Source organism: Panthera tigris, chromosome F3, assembly GCF_018350195.1.
Source record: "Panthera tigris isolate Pti1 chromosome F3, P.tigris_Pti1_mat1.1, whole genome shotgun sequence".
NCBI lineage: Eukaryota > Metazoa > Chordata > Mammalia > Carnivora > Felidae > Panthera > Panthera tigris.
In genome coordinates this window covers 6,324,636-6,341,312 of record NC_056678.1, presented here as the reverse complement: position 1 = coordinate 6,341,312, position 16,677 = coordinate 6,324,636, and the positions used below count along the sequence as shown (strand labels likewise).

General features: G+C 45.7%; 1 protein-coding gene across 1 annotated transcript; it reads left to right on the top strand.

The window, feature by feature from the left end:
• Positions 1–3,113: 3,113 nt before the first annotated feature.
• Positions 3,114–10,756, top strand: ZBTB18 (zinc finger and BTB domain containing 18). The gene is made up of 2 exons (XM_042976382.1): positions 3,114–3,190; positions 8,086–10,756. Exon 2 carries the CDS (start codon positions 8,100–8,102, stop codon positions 9,666–9,668), a length of 1,569 nt encoding a protein of 522 aa, XP_042832316.1. The 5' UTR covers positions 3,114–3,190; positions 8,086–8,099; the 3' UTR covers positions 9,669–10,756.
• The last annotated feature ends 5,921 nt before the right edge of the window (positions 10,757–16,677 follow it).

The window sequence follows — 16,677 nt, the reverse complement described above, 5'->3', positions numbered from 1 at the left end:
GCTTTACTTAGAATTTGTATGCTGATGATTTTCCAAAGATGATTAAAAGTATTTTTATAGTAAGTTTATGACACTTTAAAATACGGTCAGGAAAAAACATTTTTTTTTTAATGTAAAAAAAGAGGCAGAGAAAATACAACCTCACCAAGGAGCAGGGATAAGATGGTTGTAACAACCGAATATTAAATTTAGCTCTGATGCTCATATCCTTTTAAATTGTTATTTAGCCTCTCTGTTGTTTCAGGTATTTACATATTATACCATCTCTTTCCCAGCTAAATTTAAACCCCAGGAAGGACAGAACCTGTTCTCACGCTTGTTTGTCTTCCATCTCATCAGAGTGTCTTTCTTGAACACAGCAAATACTCCAGAAATGTTTTTCATTGATTCTGACAATGTATGGATAGTCCATGCATTGTCATAAATTTATAAAATCTTTTACATAATTGAGAGGACACACTTGCTTCCTTAAATATCCATTTAATCTATATTTTCTGGCTACACTACTCAGCCCTCAAAATGAATTCTAGTAATGGCTGTTAGATCTAGAAAACAACGCTCACGACTCTTGACGCATCAATGTGTCTGTCCCCCACACACATCTCTGGTGCCTTTACTCCTAGATGCATTGTGAGAAACCTTTTGTTACAGCTGTGATTTTGCTCTATATGCCACAGAACTGAGTTTCTAAGCTTTTTGTGGATAATCTGTTCTAATTTTCTCATGAATTCATTATTTTTTCACTATTTTTTCATATTTCACTATTACGTCTACTCATCCAGAGATCTGTTACTTTCCTTATTTTTAACTTTTAATAGATGAGAAACAGCTTTGAGAATGCAAACATTTCTTTATCCTTTTTCTTCCCTGAATTTGTTGGCAAAGCATGCGCTCCTTTTCATATATATATATATATATATATATATATATATACACACACACACACACACACACACGCACACACACACACACATATATACACACACATATATATTATATATATAACGGGAAGTATATATATACTGTACATATACTATACAAATATATATGAAATATAAAATATATATATGAAATATGGTATATTTCATCCATCAAGAACATTTACAAATTTTCCTAACTTGAAACAGGTCAAACTGAAATTGGGCCTTGTACCAACAGATGAAAAGATCTAGAATTCACCAGAAGCACACGTAAGATTTATTTCACGGACTAAAAAAACCCAGTTATTACAGGGTGGCCTTGGCCTCAGTGATCAATCTTGAGGGCAATATGAAAAAGTTGAGGAAAGAGTAGAGACCATCACTACTGTTTCTAACAGGATATCCTAACAGTATTTCAGTTCCAGGCATGTTACGTGCTCCTGTTTTTACTTCATCAGTTATTCAACATGTCTGATTTGCCCACACAACACTTTCAACTTCGTTTACCCATTTGACCTGGAACAAAATGAAAGCACATTTTGCCCAGCTGAAAGGTCTCCTGGCAAGTTGGTTAACAACAGGCTTGCCAGTCCCGCTTCAGTTACCAAAGAATAAACACATTTCATTCGACAATTACTAGTGTAGTGACTTCCTCACTGTGCAATTTTCTAGTTCACATTCTCGAATTTTAACTTGCTGTTCAACTCTTTACTTGTAACCCCTGCCTCAACAAGATTTCTAATTTCTTACGAATATAAGTTTCTACATTGCTTCATGGCCGTGATTAACCCAATTTACTTGCAAAGAAGAAGGACCGAATAAAAAGTTCATTTGAAGGGAGGGCAAGTCCTGCATCTTCCCTCGGTGGGTTAACGTTGTGGCTCAGTACGTGCCAATTAAGGAATCAGGCTGGGCTTCCACAAGTACCAATTTTACTGTAGTTCTCTACAATGTGGCCACGTGGGAGTGCGCACTTGCGGCAGTGCGAGTGCACCTGGGGCGTGAAAGCGCCGCCGGCAGCCGGACCTACCTCCCCGCCTGGCCGCGTCCCCAACGCCCGGGTGCGCACCTGGGGACCGGGCGCGGCCGCGGCGGGCCTCGGCCCTGCTCCCCGCGCTTCGGGGGGGGGGGGGAGGGGGGGGGCGAGAAGCCGGCGGCGTCGTCCGCGGCACAGGGGGCACCGGGCGCCGCCGCAGGCCAGACTCCGGCCCTCGGCGTCCCCGGGGGCCCTGCCTCCGGAGGAAACCGGCGCAAGCCCGCGCGGACGAGCCGCACTAGGTTTAAAAGTGTATTTATGGTGGTCACGGTGCACACGGAAAAGCTCGCTCCACACCCCCAGGGCGCGCGAGGCCTCCGAGGCCGGAGACAAGCCCCTCCCAGCGCAGCTGTCGCCGCCGCCTGCGGGCTCCTTTCACTTTCTCACGGCCAAGTCACCCAGAGGGGCGCCGCTGCCGCCACCGCCGCTGCGCCCGAGGACTCCGCCCCGCGCCGCCTCGCTGCCGGCCCCCGCCCGCCCGGGCCCAGCCCACCCCGACAGTTTCTGCCCGCGATTGGCGCGCGCGAGCGGCAGCTCCGGCTCGCTTCTCCTATTGGCTGAGTCTCCCTGTCAATCCGACAGTTGCCCGCCACTCCCTCCGCCCTCCTGCAAAGCCGCCCTCCTATTGGAGGAGATTGCGCGCTGGAGGCGGGCAAGGAGCTCCGGTCCAGCCGCTTACGGTCAATCGCAGAGGCCCCACGCCGGGAGGGAGGGAGGCAGGGGGAGGAGCGGGGCGGACCGAGGCTGGGCGGGGGGGGAACATCTGGCCGGCGCCGCCGCGTGCGTGCGTGGTGCGTCCTCCCGCCCCCTCCCCTCCCCCTCCCCCGCCCTCCCCCCTGTCCCCCGCCCCCTCCTCTCCTCCCCCCCCCCCCCCCCCCCCCCCCCCCGGCCGGCGGCTCCGCGCTCGCTCCCTCGCTCGCTCCCTCGCTGTGTCTGGCAGGCTGCGGCCGCCGCTGGGCTGCTGCCATGGGGAGCCGTTGAGAGTGGGGCCCTCTTCGCTCCGCCGCGCTCCTCCGGCTGCCAGCGGGGGTGGGCGGGAGGGAGGGAGGGGGCAGGGGGGAGCGGGCGACGGAGCCGGGATTGGGGGGCGGGGGGGCCGGGAGGGAGGGGGGCAAGAGGAGGAGGAAGCCCACCAAGTCCGGCGGCGGCGGCGGCGGCGGCCGGGAGGAGGAGGAGGAGGAGGCGGAGGACGCGGCGGCGGCGGCGGGGACGCGGTGACTTAGGGCCGCTCCGTGTGAGTCCCGGCGCCCGCCCCGGCCCCTGACCCGGCGCCCCCTCCGCGCGCGGCCCCCTGGCGGGCGGGGGGCGCCAGCTGTGCGGCCCCGGCCGGCGGGGCCGAGGCGGGCGGAGGGCGGGCCGGGCCGGGGGCGCCCCCGCGAGTGGAGTTAGTTTGTGTGCTTGGAGCGGCTGGGGCGGCGGGGGGCGGCGCAGCTGCGGGAGGCCGGGCGCGGGGACGGGGCCGCCGCAGCTGCGGGGTCGGGCGGGGTGCGGGCTCGCCCGCTCCGCGCCCCCCCCTCCCACCCCCGGCCGGTGCAGCTGCGGCGCGGGGCGGGCTCCCGGCCGGTGCAGCTGCGGCGGCGCCTCCCGGGTGCGGAGGGCGGCGGGCTGGGGGAGGGGGGCTTGGGAGCCGCCGCAGCTGCAGCGGCGCCCGGGACGGCCGCGGCTCCGGGGACCGGTGCAGCTGCAGTGGCGCCCGCGGGGGGGCGGGGGGGGGAGGGGGCCGGCGGGGGAGGGGCCCCTCCCGGGCTGGTGCAGTTGCCGGGAGGCCCCGGGGGCTCGCGCGCCGCGGCGTCGGGGAAGCGGTGGCAGCCACCCTCCTCCCGCGGGCTGCTTCTTACGACTTTTCTTTTGTTGTTGCCGTGACCCGGGTCTGTTTTCTCGTCTGTTGTTTAAGGTGTTTTCCTGCTGCACCGGCTCTCCGCCCTCCTCCTCCTTCCCTGTGGTTTAACCTTCCTCTTTCCCCGTGTGTTTTATGCACGGCCAACTACGTGGACATTTGCATTTCTTACCCCCGCACCCTCGCCCCCACCTCTTGGAAAAACAAAAACCCAACCCCACAAAACCTCTCTGGACCCCGCGGTAGCAAGACGTGAAGGGGTTGATTTGTGGGGTGGGAGTCGCTGGCCCATTGCGGTGCTTGGGACTCATTAAACTGTCACTCACCCCCCACCCCACTGGGTAAATGGGGTGATTAATGTCTGATATATTGGAATGGGGCGAGGGCATTTGTGGAGTAGAGGCTGTGTGGCTGAGAAGGAATTTAGCTGCGAAGGGTGCCTCCTGGCATAGGCGTTCGTCATTCTGTCATTCCCCGCGAAGTTAGAGAAAGTTAGGTTTGTGACTTTGGCAGAGCGAGAAGGACAGGACCGAGACGTTGGGTTTTGTTACTCTTTAACTCTGCCGCGGTTTCCTAATGAGAACGGAGTGCTGATCACCAGGCAGGGCTGCGACACTTGCGCCTCAGGCCTGTTCTACTCCTCACCCTCCCGGGAGTCTGTGGAGATGTATTTGACATTCACAGATGTCGCAGCACCTTGCAGGGCACTGGTCGGCCCAGCCCGGGTTACCTTACGATTTCATCAGCCATTAGTAAAGACCCACAAAGTCTAGCTAAAAAGTTCCCAAACTTACTCAACCTGCTCCCCCCCCCCCCACCTCCTTTCTGAAAGGTTTTCTTGTGATCACGAAACATTACAGAGTGACCCAAAAAGAGATTGTTATGGGACACAGATCAAGGGGAAGACAAAGTTCTGCTTTTTCTGAGCCGGGAGGCGGATCAGATACGCAGGTGCAGCGTTCACGTTAAGTGGTGGTAGCAGGTTGTGACCGTTTATTAATTTGTCTCATTGAACCGAAGTACTTTCCAGGATTTCAGAAAGTGCAGTTTCACCACGTTGATACCGAGACTTGAAATTTGCATGAACTGGCAGTGTGAGAAATTGCCTTGAGAGGGAAGCTGGAGATAAATAGTTAAATAAGAGGGGAATAAGAAGGTGAACCAGGCTGGAGCAGTAGTTCTGAATAGTCTTCCACCCTCCTGAGACACGTATGCCATGATCTCGGCAGGGGGAAAATATGAAAGTGCCATAATAATGTCGAAATGGGACTGGAGATGTCAATTGGGTTGGTTTAAAAATATCCCTAAGCTGCCTTTGAAACTAAACGTTGGAGTTGAATAAAAGTGAATCTGGATTTCCTGAATAGCACCGTGGCTTGAGTGTGCTGTCAGTATGTAAGCCAGTCCACCAACTTAAGACAGAAGTGTTGCTATTCCATAAATACAGTAGAACTCCATATGCTGAGTTTTTCAATTTCTTCTGTTAGAAAGTTTGGGGGAAAAAAAGGGAGACTTTGAAGTATTTTGTTTATACTAACAGAAGAGAAAAGTTCTCCTAAGAAAAAGCTGGTGGCAGGAGTGTAGAGGAGTAGCATATGGCATTAAAAGGAGCACAGCTGGAGGTAGCATTTCCATCTGAACATGATGTCAGAGCAGCTGACAGCCTGCCATCCCTCAGCCTTTTATTCTAACACACAGACAGGGAGTTAGTGTGTGCGGATCTGTGGTGGAGAAGGTATCTCGTTCCTCTCTAACATCATCTCCACTTTGCATCTGTCTCTCTTAGTCTGCTTTTTTTCCACCGATGTAACAGACCTGGAGCCAGCGAGACTCAGAGGAAAGGACTTAATCAGGTTTATGTGTCCTAAAGGTAGGAGTAGCAAGAGATTAGATTGAGCATATTTCTGTTTTGGTGTTTTGTTTATTTAATTAAAAAAAATCACATTACTTTTCTAACCCAGTTTAGGAATAATATATGAAATCGAGTATTAAATGAACATCTTGTTGGAGTTGAAAGTCTTGGGCTCGTTTAGTTTTAATTTTTATCCCTTTTGCTCGAGCAAGTAAATAACTTTTATACACAGAAATATTTCAAGTTTTGAAATGCTAAGAAAGGCTTTGAAATGTTGCTTTTTGAGATCACTTTGGATTAGAATGCTTTTTTCTGTTCACTGCGATTTAGGCTCCTTTTGCTTTTGGGGTAGTGGGGGAGAGAAATAGTAAACTGCCTGGAATCCAGCGATCAAACTTATATGAGAAGATTATTCTAGTTAAGAAGCTAGATTGTTGTGTAATTAATTCCACTCTGAAACTTTATTCTTCAAAAACATTCAGCAGCACTACTGAAACATACAGCTGTAAGTGCTTTTGAAACCGAAGGTTTTTTAAAAAGGGGGAAAAAAAAAACTTTTGTCCCCAGGAGAATAGTTTGACTGGTTTCCTCATTTCTCTTTCAAATATATATTTAAGAGATCTTTTATTTCAGCATAACAATAATTATTTGCAGGAGTTTTTGTGTTAGCGACTAATTTAGAACTTGTAGATTTGAGCTGCCTGAATTGGCCAGACAGCTGTAATCGCACTCCTCCATTCTTAATCTCTTTATCTCGGCAGCAGCTGCCATATGGCCACAGTCAGCTGGATCAGATGTTTATAAGCTTCCTTCTTCGTCCCTCTCTGTCCTGTCAGCCTCCTAATTTGATCACGGCTACCTTGTGAGCTGCCCTCCAATCTTTATTTTTAGCCCTCTCAAGGATTAGGATTGATGTTAGCTGTGGAGCACTCAAAGTGATTGTATTGTAAATCTTGGTGTATTCTAGCTGGGGCGTCGTGCGGAACGCATTTGGGGGCTAGGATGAAACTTTTAGCCCATCTTGGGCAAAGTGTAGAAAAAGCAGGGAGGTGATTTCTGAATATTAAATTACCATGTATCCGTTCCCCAAATGTACTTTCTGAGCTGGTTGGTGTGGAACCTTGCTTCTGGTCATAGGAAAAGGGAAGTCGGGTTTTCTTGATTTTTTTTTTTCTTTTTTTTTTTTTTTAAGGAGTTGAATTTTACAGTTGAATTTTGACCCTTTGTACCTCCTCGCCTTTGCTCCCCCTCCATTTCACCCTCCTTCACCAGAAAACAAGGGCAACGATGCATATTTGAGAGAACAGAAGCTAGTGAGAGAACAAAATATATCAAGTTTTATTGAAACAAAGTATTTTCTGTTGAATGAGGTAAGGCAGAGTCAGAAAAAAATAGTTTCTCTTTTTCTAGCAAGGCCTTTTTTTTTTTTTTTTTTTTTTTTGGGTGGTGGGGGGGGGGAAATGTTGAACCTGTAAAGCTTTGGAGTTTCATTTGAATACAATACGCCTTTATTTAAAAGTTTGAAATCATTTTAATATGGAATTCATTTGCTTTGCAACGGATCAAAGTTTAGGTGAGAATTTTCAGAGTGAAGGGAAGCCCTTCTGGTTCCTCATATCCTAGATATACAGATTTTTACAAAGAAATACTACTTTTTTTTTCCCCCCCTCCATTCACTTAAAAAATATTTGGATTTGTTCATAGTAAAGATGATCTTTTCCATCTGTTGGTGTAGTTCTTTCTGATCTCTTGTACACGTGGGCTCTACCTGCAAATCCTAAGGCGTTAACATCTGTTTTTATACACAGGGCTTTTGTTGTTGTAACACTCTGACTTTAAAAGTGGGTTGTTTGCTAATTTCTGGGCTAATTATGCGATTTCACTTTTTTCCCCTTGATTCAGCCAGTGCGTGTGTGTTAAAATTGTGCTTTCTAAGCGCAGTCATGTATCAAAAGTAATGGAATAAAAAAGGATGGTTGAACAAGTTTTCTGAATCTTCCAGAATGTGTTTGGGACTTTTCTTTGTTCGCTCTACGAGCTGTTGCAGGTTTCGTAGGACATAATTTGATGAGTAGGTTCACTTCTCCTGAAAGAGATGTAAATTCTCACTCTCAATAAGGGCCAGTAGTGAAACAGGAGGCTTTTAAAACTTGCGGGAAAGTTCCAGGAAGGTGGGGATGCGTCAGGGACTGTTGGGCTGGGGTAAGGAAGTTGGGAAAGGGTACGTTTTTCCTTCTCGCGTTTGGGTTTCGTGCGTGCGGTCTGGTCGTCCTCGGGTCATGAGCCTGATTAAAATGCAGGGACGGGTACCTCGGCGGCCCAAGCCGAATCACTGTCATTATCTCTCTCTTTTTTTTTTTTTTTTTTGTTGGTAACGGGGACCCGGGCGGCGGAAAGTTGTTCCTGAGCAGGCTCTCACGAGGACTGTCTCTGTCCCCAGGTTATGAAGACAGCATGGAGTTCCCAGACCACAGTAGACATTTGCTGCAGTGTCTGAGCGAGCAGAGGCACCAGGGCTTCCTTTGTGACTGCACCGTCCTGGTGGGAGATGCCCAGTTCCGCGCGCACCGAGCTGTGCTGGCTTCGTGCAGCATGTACTTCCACCTCTTTTACAAGGACCAGCTGGACAAAAGGGACATTGTTCATCTGAACAGCGACATTGTTACAGCCCCGGCTTTCGCGCTCCTGCTTGAATTCATGTACGAAGGGAAACTCCAGTTCAAAGACTTGCCCATTGAAGACGTGCTCGCAGCTGCCAGTTACCTCCACATGTACGACATCGTCAAAGTGTGCAAAAAGAAGCTGAAGGAGAAAGCCACCACCGAGGCGGACAGCACCAAGAAGGAGGAGGACGCCTCCAGCTGCTCGGACAAAGTCGAGAGCCTCTCGGACGGCAGCAGCCACATGGCAGGCGACCTGCCCAGCGACGAGGACGACGGCGAGGACGACAAGCTGACCCTCCTGCCCGGCAAAAGGGACTTGGCGGCCGAGCCCGGCAACATGTGGATGCGCCTGCCCTCGGACTCGGCGGGCCTGCCCCCGGCCGGCGGGGACGCAGAGCCACACGCCGCGGCAGCTGGAAAAACAGTGGCCAGCCCCTGCAGCTCCACAGAGTCTTTGTCCCAGAGGTCTGTCGCCTCCGTGAGGGATTCGGCAGATGTTGACTGTGTGCTGGACCTGTCTGTCAAGTCCAGCCTGTCAGGAGTTGAAAATCTGAACAGCTCTTATTTCTCTTCACAGGACGTGCTGAGAAGCAACCTGGTGCAGGTGAAGGTGGAGAAAGAGGCTCCGTGTGAGGAGGGCGAGGTGGGCGCTAATGACTATGACATGGAGCATAGCGCCGCGAAAGAGAGCGGGGGCGCTAACGCCCGCGGGCCGTACGAGCCGGCGCACCTGGCTCCGCTGCGGGAGGACTCGGTGTTGAGGGAGCTGGAGCGCGAGGACAAGGCCAGCGACGACGAGATGCTGAGCCCGGAGCACGAGCGCGGCCCGGCCGAGGCGGCCGTGGACGGCGGCCTGCTGCCCTACGTGTCCAACATCCTGAGCCCGGCCGGCCAGATCTTCATGTGCCCGCTGTGCAACAAGGTCTTCCCGAGCCCGCACATCCTGCAGATCCACCTGAGCACGCACTTCCGCGAGCAGGACGGGCTGCGCGGCAAGCCGGCCGCCGACGTCAACGTGCCCACCTGCTCGCTGTGCGGCAAGACTTTCTCGTGCATGTACACGCTCAAGCGCCACGAGCGGACCCACTCGGGCGAGAAGCCCTACACGTGCACGCAGTGCGGCAAGAGCTTCCAGTACTCGCACAACCTGAGCCGCCACGCCGTGGTGCACACGCGCGAGAAGCCGCACGCCTGCAAGTGGTGCGAGCGCAGGTTCACGCAGTCGGGGGACCTGTACAGACACATCCGCAAGTTCCACTGTGAGTTGGTGAACTCCTTGTCTGTCAAAAGCGAGGCCCTGAGCTTGCCCGCGGTCAGAGACTGGACCTTAGAAGATAGCTCTCAAGAACTCTGGAAATAATTTTCTATCCCTCTCTCTATATAAATAATATATATATCGACACGTACATATATATACATAGATCTCTATCTAGTTGTGGTACGGTCTAAAAGCAGCCTTGTTTCCTGGAACTAAGACGTCGGGGTGTTGACTCGGTTTTGCACTTTAGAGTAGCATGAGACTCTCGCTAATTTAGCATTCTGGTAAAAGAGACTCTGGAGCAAGTCGGAGACTAGAGAGGGCCTTTTCTTTCGAGGGGGCAGGGGGAGGAAGCCAATAAGAACCTTTGAAACAGGTCGTCCTATCACAAGATGCTTTCACAGGGCTTCATTTTGTCGACACTGCATTGTCTTCTGAGCTCTCGCTCTCGCTCTCTCTCTCTCTCTCTCTCTCTCTCTCTCTCTTTCTCTTTTTCCACTTTGTTTTTGTTTTGTTTTGTTTCGGAGTAGAGATCCCCTCCAGTTTTATTAGCCTCTCTATATGTCACAAATTGCATGAATCTTTTCTGGCTGTTGGAAACCTGAATGCTTTTAGACCCAAATGGGAGATTTCTGAGATGCTGGATTATCTATTTTTAAACAAGCAGTTGACTTAAAACTTTCTGTGGCAACTTCTGGTTTCCTGACGGTTCCCAATGAGAGAAATGCGGAAAGTACACTGGGCTCACTGGGACGCTGTCTTTGTGAAGGTTTGCTTGGGATGGAAAAGGATACTGCAGCTCCAGCAGTGTTGAACTGTGTGTTGAAAAATGTGAATTACTGTTCTTGTATACTGTAATTGATTACACGGGCTGGGGGGGGTGTCAAAGAACTTGACAGGTTGTGTTGATGCTCTTAGTTGAGTCTTGAAAAGTAAATATTAACGCTACAGAAATGCATGAGTTTCAATATATTTTTTGTCTTTGTTTGCATTGTATAACTTTAACGAGTGAGTTTAAAATTATTTAATTTCCTTAGAAAAACAAAATAGCACCGTTTGGGGAAAAAAAAACCTGGTGTTATGAAGAACGTAAATGCACTGTTTTTATTTTTATTTTATATAATTTAAATTGACTTTCCCACTGTCTTTAAGTTGAAACTGTTAAGCTGAATAAAAACTTAAGCTGCAAATTGATAACTTCGCTACATAACAAGGAAAATATAAATGTTTACAAACGGCTTAAAGATTTGCATGTGCAGTGTGCATTTGTAACAGACTTCTGATTGCACAGAACCCATGCCAGCTCAAAGTTTAGGGGTACACATTTACCCAGTGGAGCATTTTTAGAATAACTACTGCACAAATTGACAATAGGTCATTCTCTCTTTTTTTTTATTTTTGTTTTTGGGTTTTTTTTTTGGCTCCCCTTTCTTTTTCTCCCCTTCTTCCTTAACCCTCCCTCCCTCCCCTCCTTCATCATCCCCCCCCCCCAACACCCACCCCCACCCCCACCCCAACTCATGAAAAGATTCTATGGACTGAAAAAGCCCCGGGCTGAAAGGACTGGCCTGCCTTGATTGACGTGGGGAAGGTGGGGAAGGGGGTTAGTAGACTATGTGTATCACGCAGCACAGGCTGCAGCCCGACGTGTGGTTTTTAATGACCAGCGCGCAGGGCAAAAGCATTTTGCACAGTGTTTGTTTTCCTGTCTTGCACTTACAAATAAGGTCTATGGGAGTAGCATGGAAAACGTTTGCTGTTTTTCCCTTTTTTTTTTTTAATTGCTTTTGTTTAAAATTTGATCGCCTTAACTACTGTAAACATAGCCTATTTTTGTGCTTAAGATACTGAATGGAAAACTCCATTGTGTGTTGCTGGACTGTTTTGGAAATATTTGGTCAAATGTGTGTTAATTTGGCTGTAATGGCATTTAAAGCAAACAAACAAACAAAAAAAGCTGTGAAAATGGCCTTGGAGCATTATCTTTAGTTACTTGAAGAGTTTCTAGTTTGTTTTTTTTTTTTTAAATACAGTTTATGTTAAAATAATTTTTATTAATTTAGAGGAGACAATCAATGTCTGAGAAAACGGACTTTCTTTTGGATTTTCTTTTTGTGGTCATTGTGAGTGATTGCTTTTCCCTTTTATTAGTTTCACATTCTTCCTTTGTTCTAAAACTTAGACTGACATCTAGCTTTGACAATCATAGTATGTTTTATTTTCCTGAGGGGGGAATAACTTATAATGCTGTTTAGTTTTGTACTATTGGTGTGTTGGTGAATTTTTAAACTGTGTGCTAACTGCAATAAATTATATGAACTGAGAATTTCGCGTGTGTTCTTTTCATTGTGATCTATCTACCCCATAGATCCTAAGTGTGTATGTACCTGGTGCCCTCGTTTTTAATATCCGCTCTATCCGGGGCTTACGAAGTTACTAGAATGCCTTATTAACACCAACAGAGATGTGCAGTCATCCTGGCTTCTGGTCACTTAAGGGCCTCATGCACATTTTTAAAACGTGACCCGTTTTCTACAACCTAGATCAAGAGTGGGTGAATCTATAAAACTTCAAGGGGCAGTCTAGGCTTTTCATCATACCGCCTACAACAGCTGCTCATTCACACACACGCTGAGTCCCTCTCGCGGGTGATCTTACCCTGAGTCGGCCGGTCCAACCTATTCTGTGTTCTGGTGTAAGTGGAAGGCTGAGGAGACCGGATGTCTTCACTTGGAAGAGTGCTTGGCTAACAACTTGGAATTCTAGGCAATCCAATTAGCAAGCATTCGATCGTTCGAGATTGGCTCCACGGGTCCTTTTTGTTGCTGGGAGAGCTCAGATGTTCCCAACTTTGAATTCTCAGAGTTTTACTTTGAAAATGCAGTTACAAGGACTCCAGACCCTCACTTTTGTGATCGTCCCGACTTTGTGATGGTCTCAGGCGTGTCAGGGTGAGAAACACTGCTGGTGGATGGACAGAGCACGCGTGGTCCCGGACAGCACTTTAGAATTGTCACACTCGGTCCTAAGTGTGCGTAGGGCCGGCGCAGACCTGAGAGAGTTTTTGTAAACCTTCAGATCTGTATCTGTCAGTACCTTCCAGCCTTTAGAGATACATATGAAGTTACAGTTTTACATGACTGCTGTCCAATAAAATACATTTATGTTATAAGGCCAATAGGAATGGGAATTTTCTTAACTTCCATAGAAAAAGTGAGATACAAGGTCCAGAGCTTGGAACTATACTTGTGAGCTCCTGGATGGCTTTGGTTGAGAATCCAAAAAGATTTTTTTAATCAGCGCAATTAGTAGTTTACTATTTGGAATCCCTGCATTTGCTTTTTTTTTTTTTTTTTTTTTTTTTTTGGTTGAAGCAGGATTTCTATTACACGTAACTCACACTGGGTTTTAACCAACCAAATGTTGTTTCACGTGAAAGAGGAATGTGTATTTGAACTCCACAGAATTATTTTTCAGCAGTTACAAGCTTATTTTTAAAAAGGGCTGGAGGTGGGGGTCGGTGCGGGGTGGGTGGAGGGAACTGGGGTAGAGAAGATGGATTTTGTGTTTTCAGTTCCTGTAGTAACTGGTCATAGTCCCTCAAAACTTTCTGGTTTTGTTGAGAGTTATAATTTAGTTTCACCAACTAGCATCTAATTTAAAATGAGCATTGTCTTAAACTTAGCTGGATATACTCATGAAAACAATATTTTGACGTGTGATTTGGAAGAAATAACTACTTAAAACATTTCTTGCAAACCTAGGACAGAATATCAATTACATAAATCGCCACATTTGTTAAGAGAAGTGAAGGAATCAGTTGTTCATTTGCTACATTTCAAAAAAAAAGGAAATTAATTTGTCATGTAATCACGTTGGAAACCATTCAAATTGATTCCCCCTTTGACATCTGGCTGATGTCTAAGTGTATTTTAACTATGTGATTTCATTTACTTTTGAAACCATCTGTTTTTTTAGGTAGTCAGTCATGCCCTAGATCACTGTGGGCCCAGCATTGTGTGTAAGCTGCACCCTAGGGAATATCCCAGAAGTATAAAATGTTAGGGATATTGGTTTTGGATTTCCTTTCTGGTTATTTATGCTATCAGATTAATGGGTGAATCAAGTAGAGTTTTTCTTTAACAGACTTGTCATGATTACCTATAAACAGGTTCTTGAGAGCCTAGAAAAAGGTGAACACCATGTTATAATTACACAAGGGTGCACATTAAAATGGTCAAAATATTCATTTTTCCAAGTAAATCTTTTGTTTTGAACTATCATCAAAGAAAACAGTTGAGTTTTTTACCCAAGAAGTCATGCTACTTAAAAAATCTTGAGTCTCGCAAGTTTCAATGAAACACAAGTACATAAAAATTAGACTTTACAAACCCCACTGTAGGAGACAAGAATTTTTTTTAAAGTCTTAAGATCTCAAAATTTCCTGTATTGTAGGACTATATTTTATTCCTAGAAAACTTAAAACATTCTTTGATTTCTAATATAATTGGGGAAACTTTTATATACCTCTGGTTAGGAAACTCAGATAATCTTATATTTCATTTGTAGACACTGACCTAAATTTTTGTTTAATTGTTTGTTACAATGTTTTAAATTGCTGATAAAGTGAATCAAGTAAGTGTGAACTTTGAAATCCAGGACGGAAGAGCTCTATCCTTTTCCTTAAAATCATTTGGCATTAACATGCTAGAGATCATACCATTTAAAAAATAAAATAATAGTTTTATTGTTTTCTTTTAAACAAATAGCTTTTTTAGGAGTTTTATTTTGGCCATAGTCCAAGTTTATTACACTGACAAAATTTTGTCCCTTATGTTAACATTTTTCTACCTTTTGCCAACAGTAACGTGGCAAAATATCTTCGTATGTGAGCCTTTGGTCTCAAATGTAGAAGTACCTATTTTTTTTATTTCAAGTCAACTCCAATTAGAAAGAAACATGTTTCTAACCTCCCCGCTCCTTAGATTTTCTTAACATTGTGAAGAGTTAGCTAAAGCAGTCAGATCTTACTGATGTCACTGGAGGTGTTTAGAAGTAGTCGTTTATTTTCACAGACATTTTAGAAATTAAACTTTTAGTATTTTTGCAAACTGATCCCTTAAAAATTATTTCTCATTTTTGTTAATTTCTTGTAAATGAAGCTAAACTCTTCAAATTTAAAACATTGTAACAAGAAAGGGTGAGGTCATAGAAATGAAAAAGAAGCTTGAAAAGTTTCTCTTCTAAGCCCAAATACCTTAGTACACTCAATTGTTCAATTAATTATCCTGGTAACTTGGGCTCACAGCGTAGCTTTTTCTGAAAATAGTCAAGCCCTTGAGAGAAATCGGATTTTTGTTGAGAGAGACAAATATACCAGTCAACTTTTCTGATTTTATTTTAACATTTCCTAGTTGACTATGGATCACAATCGCTAGGTTTATGTGAATGTGGTATTTCCCTTGGCTGAAGGGTACTTTACAAAACAATTTTTTGAAACTAAAATTTTCCTTGAATTTCCAGGCACTTTCGCCCTCTTTCTAGTCTTCGGGAATGGGTGTGCAGTTGAATCTGCCTTTTGCTATAGGAGGCATTCTCTCTGTTTGGCAAGAGAAGAGTGAAAACCCAATTTGGCTTTAAAATGTGGCACATTAGTCCGTAACAGTTTCAGTGAGGATATTTAGAGTGGCTTTGAGAGGCAGTATGACACCCATAGAGAGTCCCTTCACGGAAATGACTTATTTTACAGTGTGTTATAATCTCTGTAGTTAATCATTAAATCAGGTCGTTTTTATTAAATGTCAGTATGCATGCTTAATATGACTGCATAGGAATTGAAGAAGTCCTATTGGCCTAAATATCGAAGTTTGTTAAGAAGTACATTTGTAGTTAGTATGAGGTGGTGTATGGAAAATGTATCTGAATATTAGGAAACATTTAGAGGGTAGATTAAATCTGGTGTTTCAGTACATAATGCTTATACAACAGTACTGAACTTGAAGGAATGGGAAAAGTTTATTTATGTGTGCTATGCCTGGCCCAAGCTAACTCTGACATGTGACAGAGCATAAAGGAATACATCTTAACTGTGTGTGATTAAAAAATATCCATTACTTAGAATACTCATAAAGAGGGGTGTATTTACTTCATTGAAAAAATACTACTCAATGCAGTGTGCACTTTACCTCTGAAAGGATTAAGAAAGACACTAACGTTTTTTTGTATGTCGAATGCTCTGAGATGATCTTTGATCAAAGGAAGAACATTCAGGCTTTTCATGGGAATCTCTTACATTTGTTTTAAAAAGCAGACTAAAACTATACATATATCTTTTCTGTGGACCACCTCCTTGGAACCGTATCGTGTAAACAAGCTGTTTGGTAATATTGAAATGCCTCTTTCATGTTTACTGGACAGACGACAATGCTTCCTAAGGATGTCTATTTGGACAATTTTCAGAAAAGCACAATGGTATACTAATGGAGAATTAAAACATTTAAGAAAAGTATTTCTTGCTTGTGAGCCACAGCCACGGAAGTTAGTGAAACAGTGTAAAAAAAAAATCCATTTCTCCTGCTTTACACTGTTTCTCTGTGTAACTTACAGTCCTCACCGGATAGAAGTTTGAGCACAGAATCATATCCCAAGAAGATCAAATTTATAAAGTTATTTCTATAACTAACTTCCTTTGAGAAAGACAGCCTCTCAAGGATGGGCCGGGAAGGGACAATGGTGCAGGTTTACAATCAAAGCACAGACACGATACATTTAAGATTTCAGGATCCCCAAGACTTCGCAACTGAATAAACCCAAAGAAGCTGGAGGGGGTGAGGGGTGCAGACGGAATACGGGAATATGCCTTTACGTTCTTATTTCTGCTGAGACCCAAACTGAAATTTCTACTTCATATAATGTCCTCTGTTTTCTCCATGTCTCCATGTCCCTCCTATAGAGGGTAAAATTTTATGCAAGGAGGGGTTTTGACACCACTCTGCACCCATGAATTTTCCAACCCAGTCGGTGTCATGTCTGAATTTCTACCATCGTGAAAGAATGGAAACGACTTTGAAATGAAAACTACATTGAGATTGGCCGTATTTGCCAGTCTGCA

Bases quoted from the DNA above. Each gene is read 5' to 3' on its own strand.
- ZBTB18 (XM_042976382.1), top strand. From the start codon at position 8,100: ATGGAGTTCCCAGACCACAGTAGACATTTGCTGCAGTGTCTGAGCGAG.